Source organism: Engystomops pustulosus, chromosome 8 (assembly GCF_040894005.1).
Source record: "Engystomops pustulosus chromosome 8, aEngPut4.maternal, whole genome shotgun sequence".
NCBI classification, from domain to species: Eukaryota; Metazoa; Chordata; class Amphibia; order Anura; family Leptodactylidae; genus Engystomops; species Engystomops pustulosus.
Window position 1 is genome coordinate 19,819,373 of NC_092418.1, and position 20,147 is coordinate 19,839,519.

The following is a 20,147-nucleotide window of genomic DNA, read 5'->3' on the forward strand; positions in this document are numbered from 1 at the left end:
CCGAATATTTCCGATTTGCGACGATTTCCCCTGAATTGCCCCGGGATTTTAGCGCACACGATCGGATTGTGGCGCATTGGCGCTGGCATGCACGCAACGGAAATTGGGGGGCGTGGCCGAACGAAAACCCGACGGATTCGGAAAAACCGCCGCATTAAAAAAATAAAAATGTGTCGTGGAGCTTGCACTTACCTTCACTAAGAATAGGCCGTTGAACTTGAGTGCATTCTGATGCTCTTCAGCGCAGCAGCGCCAACTTGTGGACGTCGGAGGAACTGCCTTAATGAATCCCGGCCTGACCCGAATCCACCGCAGAGAACGCGCCGCTGGATCGCGAATGGACCGGGTAAGTAAATCTGCCCCAGTGACTCCACTGGCAGAATAGTGAGTGCAGCTCTGGGGTATAATACAGGATGGAACTCAGGATCAGTACAGGATAAGTAATGGCATGTATGTACACAGTGACTGCACCAGCAGCAGAATAGTGAGTGCAGCCCTGGAGTATAATACAGGATGTAACTCAGGATCAGTACAGGATAAGTAATGTCATGAATGTACAGTGACTGCACCAGCAGCAGAATAGTGAGTGCAGCTCTGGAGTATAATACAGGATGTAACTCAGGATCAGTACAGGATAAGTAATGTCATGTATGTACACAGTGACTGCCCCAGCAGCAGAATAGTGAGTGCAGCTCTGGGGTATAATACAGGATGTAACTCAGGATCCGTACAGGATAAGTAATGTTATGTATGTACACAGTGACTGCACCAGCAGCAGAATAGTGAGTGCAGCTCTGGAGTATAATACAGGATGTAACTTAGGATCAGTACAGGATAAGTAATGTCATGTATGTACACAGTGACTGCACAAGCAGCAGAATAGGGAGTGCAGCTCTGGGGTATAATACAGGATGTAACTCAGGATCAGTGCAGGATAAGTAATGTCATGTATGTACACAGTGACTGCACCAGCAGCAGAATAGTGAGTGCAGCTCTGGGGTATAATACAGGATGTAACTCAGGATCAGTACAGGATAAGTAATGTTATGTATGTACACAGTGACTGCACCAGCAGCAGAATAGTGAGTGCAGCTCTGGAGTATAATACAGGATGTAACTCAGGATCAGTACAGGATAAGTAATGTCATGTATGTACACAGTGACTGCACCAGCAGCAGAATAGTGACTGCAGCTCTGGAGTATATAATACCGGATGTAACTCAGGATCAGTACAGGATAAGTAATGTCATGTATGTACACAGTGAGTGCACCAGCAGCAGAATAGTGACTGCAGCTCTGGGGTATAATACAGGATGTAACTCAGGATCAGTGCAGGATAAGTAATGTCATGTATGTACACAGTGACTGCACCAGCAGCAGAATAGTGAGTGCAGCTCTGGGGTATAATACAGGATGTAACTCAGGATCAGTACAGGATAAGTAATGTCATGTGTGTACACAGTGACTGCACCAGCAGCAGAATAGTGAGTGCAGCTCTGGAGTATAATACAGCATGTAACTCAGGATCAGTACAGGATAAGTAATGTCTAATGTCATGTATGTACACAGTGACTGCACCAGCAGCAGAATAGTGAGTGCAGCTCTGGGGTATAATACAGGATGTAATTCAGAACAATACAGGATAAGTAATGTCATGTATGTACACAGTGACTGCAACAGCAGAATAGTGAGTGCAGCTCTGGAGTATAATACAGGATGTAACTCAGGATCAGTACAGGATAAGTAATGTCATGTATGTACACAGTGACTGCGCCAGCAGCAGAATAGTGAGTGCAGCTCTGTAGTATAATACAGGATGTAACTCAGGATCAGTACAGGATAAGTAATGTCATGTATGTACACAGTGACTGCACCAGCAGCAGAATAGTGAGTGCAGCTCTGTAGTATAATACAGGATGTAACTCGGGATCAGTACAGGATAAGTAATATCATGTATAGACACAGTGATTGCACCAGTAGAATAGTGAGTGCAGCTCTGGAGCATAATACAGGATAAGTACTGTGATCTTGTACCCCACTTTCCAGCCATCCTGATTGCACACCTTAAGCTCACACACCAGGAGCTGCGGCACATCCTGATGACGATGGAGAACGAGCGGTTGGAGCCGTCACATATTAAGCAGTTGTTGCTTTACGCACCAGATGAAGAAGAGAGGAAGCATTTCCAGTCCTATACTGGGAGCCCCAGTAAGCTGAGCGAGCCTGACCAGTTTGCCCTGCAGGTACGTCAGCAGTAGAGGGGGCACATGAACAGCGCCCCCTTGTGGTAGAAGATGGTATTAAGCGCCACCAATGACACATCTATAGATTTTCACCATTATTCTGGGTCATCTGCAGATGATGCAAGTTCCGGAGTATAAGATGCGTCTGAGAAGTCTCCTCTTTAAGAGCACATTACAGGAGAAGACAGAGGAGATCCGCGCCAGCTGCGACTGCGTCCTCAAGGCGTCCGGCGAGCTGAGGAACAGCAAGAAACTGGCAAAGATTCTGGAGGTGAGAGGAATAGAGATCCATGTATCACAGTCCCGGGGCTAATAACAACATACACAAAGGTCTGAATATACATCTCTCTAGGGACAATACCTAACACTGGCTGCAGAGAGCACAGCACAGCAGTGTGAGGACACCCCCTACTACGACCACGATTTCAGCTCGTCGTCTCATTTGTCTTATTTTACAGTGATATGGGAAAGGTAGACTTCTCTATACACCATGTTGCAGTATACACCTATATCTGTAGTATATATGTCCCCTGGCAGGGGTAGGTTATCGTGCATCGGGCTGATGATCTTGTAGTTTATTGCCCGATGTTCATAAAGAAGCCATTAATGGGCAGTTACTGCAATCTTCTATAACTCATATTGATCCTTAGAGGAAAAGTTGCTGAATTTGCAGTGTACAAGACGCTACTTAGACAGAGGAGGAGGACGGGGAGGGGAATATTTCTGGAAGAGCTGGTACATTGTGCCGGGGAAACGTCCAATTACTGACCCAGCAGAATTATCCCATAAATTATCCCAGAAAATATAGAAGCAACCTGTGAATATGATGTCAGTACAGGCCGTGCACATCAGTGACCTGCATCCTGTGTATAAATGATCATCAGCTTTCCTGGGACAATCCCTTTAAGCCTTGTGTATAAATGATCATCAGCTTTCCTGGGACAATCCCTTTAAGCCTTGTGTATAAATGATCATCAGCTTTCCTGGGACAATCCCTTTAAGCCTTGTGTATAAATGATCATTAGCTTTCCTGGGACAATCCCTTTAAGCGCTTCTCCCGTTCTCCAGGCTCTGTAGCGGTGTGGGGGCCCGCTGATAAGGTAGAGCAATATCGGGGTATGTGTGGGAGGATGCTGACTACTTCCAGCCCGGGCTGTCTCTGCCATTGTCTCGGCATGATGATTCCTGGCAGGGAACGGGCAGCCCCTCAGCCGGCGACGCGGCAGCTGCATCCCTGTCATGTGTTATTAAAACACTCTGTTATTACCAGTCAAGAAACCCTCCCCGAAGGCTACAATCCTATACTTATTAGAGGAAGACGCCGGCGCTCACACGGACGCACCTGTAAACATCTCACATTCTATACTTATGGGAGCTTGGGATTTAGCTGAGTGGGAAGTATATAAATCTGTATGCAGTGAGCTCCCCCTAGAGGCGGATGGAGGTATTCAGGATTTTATCTTGTAGCTAATCGGATTGCAAGCTCTGTAATAGTAAAGCAGAGCCCCGATTTGGTCGTGTCCCAGCACATTGGCGCATCTAATAATGGGTCTGCCCAAAGTAGGTTGTGCCATTTTGCGTTCCTTTTTGGTCGGTCCTCCCTATAAGTTGGTAAGGACACTTTTACACTTGGCAGTGGTTTTGACTTTTCAGAGGGATTTTTTTTTCTATCCCTCCTGGTTGGATAGGGGTAGTCCAAGGGGTTGGGTGTACATGAAGCAGGTTGGACTTCCAGTATTGTTCTACTAACCAGTGGCAAACCCTTTAATAGCCTTAGTTGTATAAGCTAGTGCCCTCTTCCCTGGCATCCAGAGCCATGGCATCCACCATCCCCGCTGTTCTGTGATCCGATGACCCAGATCTCGGTGTCAGCCACTTGCTATGATTGCACAACCTGTTTGTCCGTAGACGCCTGGTTTACCTTATGGACGCCCCTGGTAATACTGGTTACACTTTAGTGGATGCCTCACTGATAACAACACATAATATAACACCTAGTGCCCACATCTTGGCAAGGTGGCACCGTCACATGACTACCAATAGTTATATATCTGCAAATCTCTGCTGATAGGGACCGGGGCACTGGTTATATTACTGATGTGTTCTGCATTGTTATCTTAAAGTTGAACTTCACTTCAAACAAATAAGCTCTATAAAAAATTATATGGGGTATTGTGATTTAATATATGGGAGGTCCTTATCTAGTAGTGGTCTCCTGAAGCCTCTCTACCTCTGGAGGACCTGGCTCATCTCTTACACAGGAAGTCTATGGATTTTAATGGGAGATTTGTAATACCCCATTTCTCCTGTGGGGGTGCTACAGGGAAATTGAGCACTGGATGTAGTTGAAGGAAACATGTAAATACAAAGTTGCGCATCCTCCTATGAGTATATATATATCGGAGGACACTCTGTGCCAGCCCCTGTATCCGTCTCTAGTCTAGTTATTGTAGATGCAGTTTGTTCCTTTGTGTCAGTGAAGTGATAACGATGAGGAATCTTGCTGAGCACACGGGAAGAAGAGGGCAGACGGGTAACAATTAACCAGGCTAGTGTCATCTGGAGGAGGGAGAAGTTCTACTTTAATGAGTCTTCTTTCCCAAGTCAGCACATTGTGTATGTAAGTCATCGCCACCATCGCTCACCTCGGCTGCAGCTTCTGTACATTGTGTTTGACCCAGGGAGCCCAGAGCCTCATATCAAATGCCCGGCATTACTTTTATTAGTTTCAACCCATTTTCACTGCTCCATGAAGTTCATCTCTGAGAAGTCTTAAAATAAAAATTCTGTTGTTCGTGGGCGTTTCCAGACTACAAACAAACCATATGCGTAGTCAGATACTGAAGCCATAGGATTCTCCATATTGTAATCATCAGTTGGTCTAGTGATGATGTTCTAGTTGATTCCTCCTTCCTATAATTGCATTTGGAATGAAGAATTTTTCTCATAATATCAGACACGTTATATGATGTTATATTCTTGTCGTTACAGTTTGTCCTGGCCATGGGGAACTACCTGAACGATGGACAACCCAAAACCAACAGGACAACCGGATTCAAGATCAACTTCCTTACAGAGGTACAGAGCAGAAGACACTTTTCACATGGAAATGTCAACAAGTAGGTTCATTGTTGACCGATTCCCACAGGGCACTATGTGTTGTGATGCACAGTCAAGAGGTAGTAGTTACACCAAACCTCTGTGCCTCAGGGAGCCTTATAGTGGTGGGGGTCCTGCTGTAGATTTTGTTTTGCCCCGCCTCCTATGAATAACCTGATTCTTACCATAACTGATAAAATTCTCTCTGCCTCCAGATGCCACTAGAGGGAGCTCTTCCCATACATTATGCAAACCCTGAATCTGCTTCCACCGAATTTTTTTTTTAAAAGTGATCCCCACCACGCTAATGCCCCGTTTCCAAATAATTCTTGTGTTTCTGAGTAATTTTGTGTGTTTCCACAGCTCAACACCACCAAGACGGTAGACGGGAAGTGCACTTTTTTGCACATACTCGCCAAATCCCTCAGCCAGCATTTCCCCGAGCTGCTCAGCTTTGCCAAGGATCTCCCCACTGTGCCTCTCGCTGCCAAAGGTAGTCTGTCTACAGTCACCACTAGAGGGAGCTCATTGCAATGGGTTTAATAGCTGCTGTATACATCTGTAAGCAGTGAGCTCCCCCTAGTGGTGCCACTGAGATCACTTCTTTTTTGTTTTGTTTTTGTTTTTTGCAGAGGGATTTGCTAGTTACAAAACAGTCTCTTACGTTGTCAGTCTTTAGCAATGCCAGGAATTATGATGATATTGTTGGCGTAAGGGATTATTAGATTTTATGTGTAGCAATTCCAGGTGACAGGAGTGATATCAAGTATCGGAACACATGGGAGATGTAGTAATACTAAGATGGTAACATAACAGGAGTCATTAAAGTGACAATTAGTAATAGGGTTACTGTGTAACTTGCTGGGTGTCTGACTAATGATCCGTACGATGTACCATCTGCTTCTTCCACAGTAAACCAGAGGTCACTTACTGCTGATCTCAGTGACCTACATGTGACTATCCAGGAGATTAAAAATGCCTGCAGCCGGATGAGCAGCTCCCAGGAGGACAAGTTCCCCCTCACCATGAGTGTATCCTCCCCATATACAGAGTCAGGGGCTTTGTCAGGGTCATATGGACCTATATTCTAAAGAAACTTTTTTTGATATGAGGCCTTGAAGTTACAGACCCAAAGCCTGAGGCATCACTACTGAGATTCTCACAGATACATGTCTGTCCCTCACACAGCAACAAATCCTGGTTCCCCAGATACACCTGAAAGGGGGATAAGTTATCACTGGGATGTCTCAGTACTGCAGCCTCTGGCTTTGAGGCCTGCAACGTCACCTCTGGCTTTGAGACCTGTAACGTCACCTCAGGCTTTGAGGCCTGTAACCTCACCTCTGGCTTTGAGGCCTGCAACGTCACCTCTGGCTTTGAGACCTGTAACTTCACCACAGGCTTTGAGGCCTGTAACGTCACCTCAGGCTTTGAGGCCTGTAACGTCACCTCTGGCTTTGAGGCCTGTAACGTCACCTCTGGCTTTGAGGCCTGTAACGTCACCTCTGGCTTTGAGGCCTGTAACTTCACCTCTGGCTTTGAGGCCTGTAACTTCACCTCAGGCTTTGAGGCCTGTAACTTCACCACAGGCTTTGAGGCCTGTAACTTCACCACAGGCTTTGAGGCCTGTAACTTCACCACAGGCTTTGAGGCCTGTAACTTCACCACAGGCTTTGAGGCCTGTAACTTCACCTCAGGCTTTGAGGCCTGTAACGTCACCTCTGGCTTTGAGGCCTGTAACTTCACCACAGGCTTTGAGGCCTGTAACGTCACCACAGGCTTTGAGGCCTGTAACTTCACCTCAGGCTTTGAGGCCTGTAACTTCACCACAGGCTTTGAGGCCTGTAACTTCACCTCAGGCTTTGAGGCCTGTAACTTTACCTCAGGCTTTGAGGCCTGTAACTTCACATGATCGTATCTCAGCATTGGAATAAGATATTAGAAAACGATTTTCGCACTTTGATTGTGTAATAAAGGACCTTTCTCCATTTTCCACGCTCTTCTGTTTTTTGGGGATTATTAAGTCTTGCATCTCAATGGTTGCTCCTTAACCCCTCGCTCCCCAGACATTCCTTGAGAACACCTTCCCCTGTATGCAGAGTCTGGACACGCTGCAGCATCGGGCCATAGAGGATTTCTTTAAAGTCTGCTCCTACTTCGGGGAGAATCCCAAGGGCTCTACCACCGAGGCTTTCTTTGGAATATTTGCCGATTTTATCAGCAAGTTTGAGGTAAGACAATAATCTGAGATGTGGTCACCGTAGATCGTGGCATTGATGCTTCAGTAGTGCAGCCTCAGCCTCTGGGCCTATCATTTTAAGGACTGGAATAAGATATTAGAAAGTGGTTTTCATGTTGTAACCTCATTGGATTCCTACAATGAGTAGCAATGAGTTTGACATTGGCATAGCACTGTCCTACTGCTCACAGCTGAGGGTTTGCTACAATTCTATCCAGTCCAGGCAATCCTCAGCGTCGCAAAAGTAAGAGGACTATCTAGACCAGTGATGGCTAACCTATGGCACTGGTGCCATAGGTGGCACTCAGAGCCCTTTCTGTGGGCACTCAGGCCATCACCAGAGATGACTCCTGGTATCTTCCTGCAGTCCCAGACAGACCAGGACTTGCTGTGCACAGGAGTATTTTAAAGTACAGCACTACCTGGGACTATTTCTGTTTTATTGGTGTCCTCAGGGGCTGGTATCAATGAAAACTGTGACAGAGAAGGGAGTATAAATCACAAATTACATTTCTGTGTTGGCACTTTGTGATAAATAAGCGGGTCTTTGTTGAAGTTTGGGCACTCGGTCTCTAAAAGGTTCGCCATCACTGATCTAGACTGATAGATAAAACTGTCGCGGACCCTCAGCTGTAAGGATTTTCTTATTATCTGGAAATTGGCATTAATATTTTGATGCCCGGACAGCAAGCAGAGATATTTCAACTCAGTGTTGACTAATACCCTCAATTGGGGAATGAAGAGGTAGTAGTTGCCCCAAACCTTGCTGCCTAAAGGGGGGAAGAGACCCCGTATGATCTAAGACGACTCCAGCATTATATGGTATGAGGGGGTCCTACATTAGATTTGTACCATAACTGATAAAATTCTCTCTACCTCTAGCTGCCACAAGAGGGAGCTCTCCCCATACATATTTAGACACATCCTGAATCTGCTTGTTGATCGTTTCTGTCTAACTTAATTTTGATAATTAAGTTTAAAAAAGCCATAAAATAAGACTTAACCCAAAAATATAATAATAATAATAATAGTTCCTATTTCCCTTTAATCCAGAAATCCTTTGGTGACCTCCAGTCAGGGGACGCACAGCTCCCTCCGGGGTCCATGCCCGTCTGGTGAGGATGTGACCGCCGCGCCAGGCAAGATGGTGACAATTACAGGCTGGGTCCTCAGCGGCTGAGGGGTGCCCTCATCTGGAAGAAGTGGAGAATCTGGGGCACCGTACACCCCCTTATGTTACCGCAAGGCCTCCGCTCTGGGACTGTCCCCCAATATGCTGCACTGAACTATATCCACCGCACATCCGGCACTGCTATGCCACACGTCCTAGATGACCACATCAGCTTCCTCAGCAGTATCCCTTTAAGACCCCCCCACCTAGTATATAAATATATGTTATAATATATTGTGTAATTTTACATGAGAATCTGATGCTTTCAGAAATAAAGAAACACGTATTTATTACATTTCTTACATCGTGCTGTGATTATTACTGGCAAAGATGTCGCTTTATGGCAAAGAGTGCAACACCACCTACTGGCAGCAGACGTGTACTGCAAGGAAATAATTTTTTGGACTATGTAAAGTTTATAGGAGCGATCCTTGTAATAATTACTATGGATGTCATGTTTTAGCATCAATCCTGCTATTAATCTACACCAATCATTACCCCCACAATCTGAGCAGATCCGTGGGGGTGCTGGTTGTCGGACCATCAGATATTCAGAACCAGTTCTATGTATATTCTTTCAACACTTTATCCAGTTGCATGGAATTAGATAGACATATCAACATTTCATAAATCCTGCAATACCCAACACTGCCTGAGCAGGATGGTGGCGCTCTACCTTGTAAGATGCAAAATTTTAACCATATTATAATGTTTTCTCTTATATTCTCTGATTTCATCTGGTGACGCTGATGTAGATGATCAGACACAAGACAAAATGCTGCTCCGCCCTCGGCAGGGATCAGTGCATCCGGTGCGATGCTCTGCAGCTCGGGTAAGTTTCCAGTCGTCTTGTAATCGTTTTTTCTTAGGGTTACTCAGTGCAGTTTTGTGTAATCTTGTGACGGACACTTCAGAGCTGATTTCCGTTCTAGTGTCTCAGTTCCTAATTGGATTTGCCCGGGGGCTCGCTTACACCCCCATAACCGGCCAGACCGGTGCTCCCACCTGTGTCATCATGTCTTTCCGATAACAGGAAATCTTCCTCCTTACATTATTAGTCACACGCCTGGGTGGGGGCTCATTCATAATATACACGGATTAAAGGGATATCAATGACCTCTCCATCAGATATCCTATTGGTGAACATCAAGAACATTGGAAACCCCCTTTAAGCAACAACATCACCAGTGTGTTTTCCACATTGCTGGATTTTATATTGACGAGGAGACCACAATCCTGGGAAGATTTTTCTACTACAGAGCTCCAAATCTTCTGCCCAAACAGCCAAGGAAATTCTTAAAATCTTGCTACCGGCAGCCACCACCAGGGGGAGCTCACTGCATACTGTGTTATTTATTGTGTTCAATGTAAAACCAGTATGCAGTACATACTCCCCCTTGTGGTGACTCTGATACAGAGCTCCTAATCCTTTGCATGGAGCAACATAAAAATGTGATATTTAAATGTGGATTCTGATATCTGCCAGATTATCACCCAATCAGATCTGTCCACAATCATAAAGGTTGGTAGTTATTTTTCTTTTCTTGTGTTGATGGAGATGAGGTTTTCCAGGTTCAGCAGATTCACAAAACTGTTTGCAGTATTAAAAATGGATTTCTGTTCCAGGATTGTAACTGGGTGCGTGTAACACTGCTGTGCTCTTGGCTCTCTGCACATGCACACACCCTGGCCTCTATGCTGCTGTAGTATTCAACATGAGGCCTACTATGGCTTTTACTCAGAGCAGTAGGGCTTTGGAGGAGTTTTAATACACAGGGCTCAGAGCACAGCAGGGTGAGGACATTTGTAGACACTACAATTCTGGAAGATAAGGGTCTGATTACAGATCTCTCCACTGTGGCAATGTATAACACTGAGTGCAGGGAGCACAGCAGTGTGAGGATACTTGTAGAAGCTAGAATCCTGGAATATAAAGGTCTGATTACAGATCTCTCCACGGGGACAATATAGAACGCTGAGTGCAGGGAGCACAGAGCACAGCAGTGTGAGGATACTTGTAGAAACTGGAATGTTTCACAGTCCTGCTGCTACTAACATCACACACATCTCTCCAGAGATTACACATCTCTCCATTACACTGCAGATTTGCATTGCCAATCCTGCTGACAGTTTCCCTTTTAGAGTCTTATCTGTTAGTGACTCACAGTAATATAAACCTTGTAGAGACTCCTCCATGTATTACAACATATAGTGACTATAGAATAGGAGGAGCGCCACCTCCCTGAGTGTCACCTCTGTGGTAGCTTCTTCTGGGCACAGGGCACCCTGGAGCTTGTGCCTGGCAGGACCTTAGCAGCGCGCTCCCCACACCTCCATACTTACTGTTTAACCACAGGCTCACACTTTGGAGTTTGACCCTGGATGCGGAGAGTCTCCAAGACATAGGAATTCTGCTGTGCCCTTCTCTTCCTCCTCCTGCCCCGGCACTGAGAGGACGCATCGGGCTGGCACCCGGTAAGCACCCACCACCAGCACCCACTAGTGACACTGGACTTGTGTCTGCGGAACAATGTCCTCCTGTGTGGCCGTATGTGACGGGGAGAGGCTGCGCTATTATCAGCCGTCCAAAGTCAACATCTGCATCCCCCCTCCTGCCCGCCGCTACAGGGGGTTATTATGCAGCTCTAGGCTGGAATATCACAAGCTCTCTGCTTGCTGTCATTGAATGGAAACATTGCAGGATGAATCCAGAGGCTAAATCCCGTCCTGGCACTTGTGCTCTTCATGGATTCGAAAAATGAAACCAAACATGTTTCCATTCACTGACTGCAAGCAGAGGTCTATAGGATGTAGAGTAAGTGATTCATAACTGCTCGTTGTATTGTGTGTATTTGTGTTCTATCAATGGAAATTGAGTTCAAGGGCTGTTCTTCTGCTCCCACTCCTAGATCACTATGGTGATCCCTACTGGGGGTCCGGAGTCCCCCCTACTGCATGTATACTGTAGATCCATTAATAATAATAATAATAATTCTTTATTTATATAGCGCACACAGATTACGCAGCCTAACAGTATGTTTTTGAAGTGTGGGAGGAAACCGGAGTACCCGGAGGAAACCCACGCAAACACGGAGAGAACATACAAACTCTTTGCAGATGTTGACCTGGGTGGGATTCGAACCCAGGACCCCAGTGCTGCAAGGCAGATGTGCTACTCACTCAGCCACCGTGCCGCCCTCATCCATTTTAATTCTTCTGCTTATAGATGTGTCCTGCAGTAGGGGGCGCCGCACTATTAAACGTATCCTCAATATACTGAACCTTATCCATCAGATTTATTGAATAGGGTCAAGCTGCAATACCGGACACATCCTGTGGGCAAGGGTGGCGCTGTTACTGGAAGAAACAGTACACTCCCTTTAAGTGAGTGTCCTATCGTAGCTTCCCTGTCCCGCACCTAATGACCTACTTTCACTTGATTACGACATCCAGTAATTAACCTGCTACTTCCACGTCTTTCCACCTGTAAAACTTTCACCTTTGTGTACCCGCAGCTTTGATGCAGTTTCTCCCAAATTTCCAGCTTTGTATCCCGGAAAATGGAGACCACTACACCCCCGAGTAATGGAACGGCTGACGCCTTCCCCAAAAAGTCGCTGGAAGCTGTGGACATCGTGGTCCTCGTCTTGTACTTCATATTTGTAATGGCAGTCGGATTGTGGGTAAGGAGTCTGCGGGGCTTTGTGAGATCTGACTACACAGGGATTGTTTGTAGTCTGTCACCATGGAGACACATACATCTACACGAGAGCCGTATACACGGATTATTAGCAGTCACGTGTTACTTCTCCTTCTACCATCTGTAGGTTAGAAAGAAGAAGAAGTGGAGGAAGACACCACTGCAGCGTCAGACTACACAGGGTTTGTTTGTAGTCTGTCACCATGGAGACACATATCCCTGCATAGGAGCTGTATACACATTGTAGCACTATAAAATGTATGATAAGAGAAAATACGTATTGTTGGCAATTCGGAATATATTTATAAGATAATATTTTCTTTCTCCTAGTCGATGTGGCGCACAAAGAGGGGCACGGTGAAGGGCTACTTCCTGGCAGGGAAGGACATGGTATGGTGGCCTGTAAGTATCAGTCTAATCCCAAATACTCAACACCAGTCCCTACTCTAAGTGAGATAAGGAAACAGAAACAGCGTCCCTATTGTCAATAGGCGGTGCTTGGTATTGCAGCTTTGACCTATTTAAGTGATTGCTGCAATACCAGACACCACCAGTAGGTAAGGGTGGCGCTATGTGTGACGGGGATCGGATTATGACATAAATTGCCTCCGGTATTTCTGGTCTTGCAGGATTTTTACATGACATCTGTCCGTCTCATGTCTGTCTGCAGGTGGGGGCCTCCTTGTTTGCTAGTAATGTGGGCAGCGGGCACTTCATTGGCCTGGCAGGATCGGGAGCAGCATCGGGGATTGCGGTCAACGCCTACGAATGGAATGTAAGTAAATCACCAAACTCTGCCAGTAACACCCAACCTGTACAATGGGATGAGATCATTATCAATACAACCATTGTCCTGACTACAGGAAACCCAAACATAGAGGAGGAGGCGTAATAACAACTGTCCTGGATTATACTCCAGAGCTGCACTCACTATTCTGCTGCTGGTGCAGTCACTGTGTACATACATGACATTACTTATCCTGTACTGATCCTGAGTTACATCCTGTATTATACCCCAGAGCTGCACTCACTATTCTGCTGCTGGTGCAGTCACTGTGTACATACATGACATTACTTATCCTGTACTGATCCGGAGTTACATCCTGTATTATACTCCAGAGCTGCACTCACTATTCTGCTACTGGTGCAGTCACTGTGTACATACATGACATTACTTATCCTGTACTGATCCTGAGTTACATCCTGTATTATACCCCAGAGCTGCACTCACTATTCTGCTGCTAGTGCAGTCACTGTGTACATACATGACATTACTTATCCTGTACTGATCCTGAGTTACATCCTGTATTATACCCCAGAGCTGCACACACTATTCTGCTGCTGGTGCAGTCACTGTGTACATACATAACATTACTTATCCTGTACTGATCCTGAGTTACATCCTGTATTATACCCCAGAGCTGCACACACTATTCTGCTGCTGGTGCAGTCACTGTGTACATACATAACATTACTTATCCTGTACTGATCCTGAGTTACATCCTGTATTATACCCCAGAGCTGCACTCACTATTCTGCTGCTAGTGCAGTCACTGTGTACATACATGACATTACTTATCCTGTACTGATCCTGAGTTACATCCTGTATTATACCCCAGAGCTGCACTCACTATTCTGCTGCTGGTGCAGTCACTGTGTACATACATGACATTACCTATCCTGTACTGATCCTGAGTTACATCCTGTATTATACCCCAGAGCTGCACTCACTATTCTGCTGCTGGTGCAGTCACTGTGTACATACATGACATTACTTATCCTGTACTGATCCTGAGTTACATCCTGTATTATACCCCAGAGCTGCACTCACTATTCTGCTGCTGGTGCAGTCACTGTGTACATACATGACATTACCTATCCTGTACTGATCCTGAGTTACATCCTGTATTATACCCCAGAGCTGCACTCACTATTCTGCTGCTGGTGCAGTCACTGTGTACATACATGACATTACTTATCCTGTACTGATCCTGAGTTACATCCTGTATTATACTCCAGAGCTGCACTCACTATTCTGCTGTTATTCCTGATGATTTTGGTATGGAGATCAGTGTGAACGTCCCTTCTTATTATTATTATTCCTGGTGGTCACTGTGCAAATGTGACTGATATCGGGAAAGTTTTATATTATACTCCAAACACACCCAAAGCAGCAGTCATAAGTTCAGTTTATTTCAATGGAAGTAGGAAACAATATACTCCCTGGTCCATCACATCTGTCCGTGATGACGTTGTCCATAGTAACAGCTCTGCATACAATCCAGGGGAACAGTCACTGTGGGACTTCAAAATGTGTTATTTTAATAGTTTAAAGGGGGTTTCCAGTCTGGGGACTCCTTATGTGCAGCATCCCACCCAAATTCCTGCTGTTGGGACCCCAGTGATTAGCTGTGATCTGTTAGGAATCAAACTGCAAGTGTTTAGTTTTCCTGCAGCGCTCCCGCAGGAGAAATGGGGTATTACATAATTGTGGATGTTTTCTCAAATTTTCTAGTAAATTTACACCGCTAAAGAGAAAACCAACATGACCCCATTGTATTGATGGTATATAGAATTTGCATTGATCCTTAACCCCTTGTGTCCCCCTGCAGGGCCTCTTCTGTGTCTTGGTGTTGGCCTGGTTGTTTCTTCCCATATATCTATCCGCTGGGGTAAGTGATCCATCCATATGATCCGTATGTTCAGTGTCCACGTCCCCTCATGTCCGTGTCTTATATCCAGGTCACCACCATGCCGGAGTACCTGCAGAAACGCTTCGGAGGGAAACGCATCCAGATTTATCTCGCCATCCTCTACCTGTTCATCTATATATTCACCAAGATATCTGTAAGTCCAAGATCTGATACCGAGCTCCTAATCCTCTGCCTAGACCTAAATTCTAAACTCATGTCTGCCTTCAGCCACCACTAGAGGGAGCTCAAGTGCACACTGCATGCTTTATATAGAACATCCACTAGGAGGAGCTGTCCAACTCTATAATAAAGCATCATACAATAGCTCCCTCTAGTGGCGGTTTCAAAATGGAAGTAATTCACAGCTTTTGATGTTGAGCACCTGCCCCTGCCGATCTCCCCCATATATACAGGTGTGCCCCCTCCCACGTGTCTGCTGTGCTTTTTTCACAGGTGGACATTTATGCTGGAGCGCTGTTTATCCAGCAGGCCCTGCACTGGGATCTGTATGTGGCCGTGATCGGGTTACTCGTCATCACCGCCATCTACACCGTGGCTGGTGAGTTGTACACATCTGACTGTAGCTTCTCCAAGTACATGTACTAACACTGCTGTGCTCTTAGCTCTCTGCTCGGAGTAAAAAATGTTGAAGGCTTCTGGTTCAGTAGTACAGCAGTCATATTAAGCTATGAAGCTTAGTACAGAGAGCCAAGGACACAGCAGTGTGAGGAAATGCCCCCGTATTTGACAGACCTGCTAATACTAACAACATACACATCTCTCCAGGGACAATATGTAAAACTTGTTGCAGTCTGCTGATCCACTGTTTCTCTTGGTTCTGACCCGTTTTATAGGGGGCCTGGCTGCAGTCATCTACACTGACACCCTGCAAACTGTCATCATGATTATCGGGGCGCTGATTCTCATGGTCTTTAGTAAGTATCCAATAGCACATCCATAGGCACTACAACCCTGTCCTGACCCCGTACTTCTCACAGCTGAGGGTTTGTTACAGTTGTCTGCAGTCTAGACAATTCTAGGCTTAACACTGAGGCCTAAGTGTTAATGACAACTCTCAACATTTTACCTGCACTGACACATTGTAACAAACTCTGCACAGCAGAGATACAAAGACTTGGTTGGAATCGGGTATAAAATGCATCTACTTTTCGTTCAGGTTTCATAAAGGTCGGGGGATATCCAGGTCTGGAGGAAAAATATTTCACCGCAATCCCATCAGTCCGTGCAGAGAACACCACGTGTGGCCTCCCCAGAGAAGACGCCCTCCACCTATTCAGAGATCCTGTAGACTCTGACCTGCCGTGGCCTGGCGTCCTGATCGGCATGACCATACCATCCCTCTGGTACTGGTGCACAGATCAGGTATCACATTAACTTCCTGCATCCACCACTAGGGGGAGCTCACTGACTAAGGGCTTGTCCTCATAGGGGGGAAATGCTGCAGGAAACACCCTTGAGGTCAGTGTAAGTTTAGTAACCTGTCTTCAGTGTTGCCCCCCTGCTGGTGGCTACAGGCAGACAGAATACACTGTATACTTTATCAGGTCTCTGCTACAGATATTATATTGGAGCTCAGTAGAGGGTGCTATGTTTCTAAGGCCCTCTACTGCAGCCACCACCAGGGGGAGCTCAATGCAGACATGTTTCCAAAATCAACACTGACCACTGGAGTAAGTTTCCTGCAGTATTTCTCCCCTATGGGGACTTACTCTTAGTCTGTCTGCAGTGAGCTCCCCCTAGTGGTGGCTGCAGATAGAATACATAGTTTATCAGGTCTCAGAAACACAGCTCAAATACAATATCTGTAGCAATGTCATTGACAAGATTGGGGTCATGTGGGTGTAGACTTGGACCCCAGGACCCAAATGTGAGTGATAAGCTACATGGTGCTGGTCCTGGTGCCCTTGGTTTGGATGGGAATGGGCAGGTGGTGACCGCTCTGTGTCGTTGTGTCCCCAGGTGATTGTACAAAGATCCCTGTCCGCTAAGAACCTGTCCCACGCCAAGGGGGGCTCCCTGCTGGCCGCTTACATCAAGTTCTTGCCCCTCTTTATAATGGTCTTCCCTGGGATGATCAGCAGGATCCTCTTCACAGGTATCACAGTATGGGGGGGTCCACTGCTCTGGGAGTGGGGGGGCCACGGGGCCACTGCAGATCTCATCATTCTCATCCATCCCGTTACAGATCAGGTGGCCTGCGCCGATCCCGAACTCTGTAAATCCATCTGCGGAAACCCATCCGGATGTTCGGATATTGCGTACCCCAAGATGGTGATCGAAATATTACCCATAGGTAACGCAAGGTCATCCTGTCACCATCACATTGCATAGAGGTGGGGGCTACAGGAATACGGGGGGGTCGTGTTATGTTCCCTGAGATATTAGGGGGTCCACAAAAGTCGAGAAAGACCCCGCACTCCACATCTTTCTCTGCTCCACTCCTAGGACTGAGAGGTCTGATGATGTCCGTGATGATCGCCGCCCTCATGTCCTCGCTGACCTCCATATTTAATAGCGCCAGCACCATCTTCACCATGGATCTGTGGCGCCACTTCCGCCCGCGCTCCACGGAGTGGGAGCTGATGATAGTCGGGAGGTAGGTGTCCCCCGGCGCTCTTATATCCCATCTAGTGACCTCAAGTCAACCTGTCACCTGGAAAATCAATGCTTGTTTGGTGCTTAGTGGGTGGTCCTAATCTATAACTCATGGATAGTAGGCGGTCTGTCACCAAGCAGGACCGCCCACTGGACTCCAAGGCTTAGCAATGGCAAATTCAATCAATAAGTTACAAGCTATAGAAAATCTTCACCATAATGTGATTCCACTCAGCTCCTAAGAATCTACCAGCAGATTGGACACTGTGTACTAGTGCTCAGCTCCTCCTGCTCTATAACATGCTCCATGCAGATAGGATACTATGTACAATCTTCTCCCCCTGCTCTATAACATACAGCCTGCAGATAGGACACTATGTACAATCTGCTCAGCTCCTCCTGCTCTATAACATGCTGCCTGCAGATAGGACACTATGTACAATCTGCTCAGCTCCCCCTGCTCTATAACATGCTGCCTGCAGATAGGACACTGTACAATCTGCTCAGCTCCTCCTGCTCTATACTATGACGCACAGTGCTTCCAGTGTGACAGGTTGACTTCAGGTCTCCCTCCTTTCAGGGTCTTTGTGTTGGTGCTGGTGGTGGTCTCCATCCTGTGGATCCCCCTGGTCCAGGCCAGCCAGGGTGGTCAGCTCTTCATCTACATCCAGTCTGTTAGTTCGTACCTACAACCCCCTGTGGCCATGGTCTTCATCGCCGGCTGCTTTTGGAAAAGGACCAATGAGAAGGTGAGAGATGGATCACAATTGGGCTTTTTTTTTTTAGCCCCCTCTATAATCGAGCTGCTTGTTTGTGGATCTCTATACAGTGATGCCCAATCATCAGTTACTGGAGGGTGCAGCACCCTAAGTCCCTTCCCTTTGTTTTCCAGGGGGCGTTCTGGGGTCTGACCATAGGTTTGGTGGTTGGGATTATCCGCATGGTGCTGGACTTTGTCTACACGGCCCCCCGATGTGACCAGGTGGACACGCGGCCGGCGGTGGTCAAGTACATCCACTACTTGTATTTCTCCATGATCCTGGCGGCGCTGACCATCATAGTGGTGGTGGCTGTCAGTCTGTGGACGGAGCCCCCCACCCCGGAGATGGTGAGACGCCCCCCACCTACTGTCACATAATACATATTATTGACCCCAAGTAACCCCCACCCCCCTATCATCCAGGTGTCACGTCTCACCTGGTTCACGCGCTTCCATAAGAGAGAAGTAAAGGAAGACGGCAAAACGAGCCACGAGGTGGAGACCCCCGAAAGAGGAGAAGAGGATAAAAGGAACAGTGTGGTGGAGACCCCCGATGACACGAGCCCCCCAGACACCAGTAGTATACAGGCTACAGGTAAGAGGTCCGGATATTATTGTGCATTCAACAGAACAATGTATCTCTATGGTAACTGACTACAAACAAAACCTTGTGTAGTCTGATCCTCCCATTAGGGGCCCAAATCCGAAATCTTTGATTTTTTTTTTTTTCCCCCCCCAGAACGAGTGCCCTTTACCTCCCGCCTAAAGAAGGCCGTACTCTGGATATGTGGGATGGAAAAGAACACGGACAACAACGAGGCCCCCGTCGTCCCTGTAGAAGACCCCAAAGTTTTGCTCTATGAAAAACCATTAGTGAAACACATCCTGAACATCAACCTGGTGGTGTGTATGAGCGCCGCCGTCTTCATGTGGGGCTACTTTGGCTAAGCAAGAACTCAATGCCCCCCCCCCCCCTCTATGGGCGGAGCGCATCACAGTCAAGTGACAGGGTTCACGGTGCCGGCAGTTCTGCAGAGCTTCCCCCCCGGATTGTGATCTCCGGACTGGGGCCGATGAGTCGGATTCGCTCTGCGAGGTCACGGCGAGGGATATCAAACATCATGTGATACTGAGCAAAAAACAATAATAAAAATATACTTGTACATTCCCCGAAAGTTGATCACTCCACATGGGATGGGAGGTTCTCTGGTTTATGGAATTACTGTTCCTCGTTCTCTGACAATTTGGTTTTATTTAAAAATTCCAAGAACAGAGTATCACATTTTTATTGTTTTCCTGGAAGTCACTCACTACTGCTGCCACTAGGGGGAGCTAAATGTATGAATGTATACAGCCACACACAAAATGTGACCCACAGGCAGAAACCACTACTGTGACGCCCTCTAGTGGCTGCTCATTTGTTCGGCGTCAAATTTTATGGGTCACAGATTCTTGTGAATTGGGAAGGGGGTCCCAGTGATAACCGATTCTGTAGGACAACCCCTTTTAGGGCTTATAAACCTTGTTTACATGTTTCTCTTATTCTCCATTCTAAATCTAAACTTCCCTTAGTAATGTCTCTGCAGCCAGAGCTGTAAACATTGCAGTAGTAGCTGGTGTATACAG

General features: G+C 46.6%; 2 protein-coding genes across 13 annotated transcripts in view; both read left to right on the forward strand.

Annotated features, from left to right (window-relative positions):
- The window catches only part of GRID2IP (Grid2 interacting protein), a 55,505-nt gene extending 46,458 nt beyond the window's left edge, over window positions 1-9,047 (forward strand). For all 8 annotated transcript variants that reach the window (XM_072120060.1, XM_072120062.1, XM_072120064.1 and 5 more), the window contains 7 exons: window positions 2,047-2,243; window positions 2,359-2,514; window positions 5,235-5,321; window positions 5,706-5,835; window positions 6,255-6,373; window positions 7,409-7,573; window positions 8,635-9,047. In XM_072120060.1, coding sequence (XP_071976161.1) covers window positions 2,047-2,243; window positions 2,359-2,514; window positions 5,235-5,321; window positions 5,706-5,835; window positions 6,255-6,373; window positions 7,409-7,573; window positions 8,635-8,700 — 920 coding nt within the window. In that variant the 3' untranslated portion in view covers window positions 8,701-9,047. The remainder of the gene's footprint in view (window positions 1-2,046; window positions 2,244-2,358; window positions 2,515-5,234; window positions 5,322-5,705; window positions 5,836-6,254; window positions 6,374-7,408; window positions 7,574-8,634) is intronic.
- Window positions 9,048-10,148: 1,101 nt separating this feature from the next.
- Window positions 10,149-19,688, forward strand: SLC5A11 (solute carrier family 5 member 11). Of its 5 annotated transcripts, none has more exons than XM_072120070.1 (16): window positions 10,966-11,227; window positions 12,268-12,435; window positions 12,783-12,854; window positions 13,123-13,227; window positions 15,065-15,124; window positions 15,195-15,299; window positions 15,599-15,704; window positions 16,000-16,080; window positions 16,323-16,528; window positions 17,126-17,261; window positions 17,352-17,459; window positions 17,612-17,762; window positions 18,342-18,510; window positions 18,654-18,869; window positions 18,945-19,116; window positions 19,261-19,688. In XM_072120070.1, exons 2-16 carry the CDS (start codon window positions 12,313-12,315, stop codon window positions 19,467-19,469), a joined length of 2,019 nt encoding a protein of 672 aa, XP_071976171.1. In that variant the 5' UTR covers window positions 10,966-11,227; window positions 12,268-12,312; the 3' UTR covers window positions 19,470-19,688. The 5 variants fall into 5 exon arrangements, with proteins under 5 accessions (XP_071976169.1, XP_071976171.1, XP_071976170.1 ...); XM_072120071.1 differs by lacking the exon at window positions 10,966-11,227 and adding an exon at window positions 12,580-12,710 and having other exon boundaries at window positions 12,300-12,435; XM_072120072.1 differs by lacking the exon at window positions 10,966-11,227 and adding an exon at window positions 12,580-12,634 and having other exon boundaries at window positions 12,300-12,435.
- The last annotated feature ends 459 nt before the right edge of the window (window positions 19,689-20,147 follow it).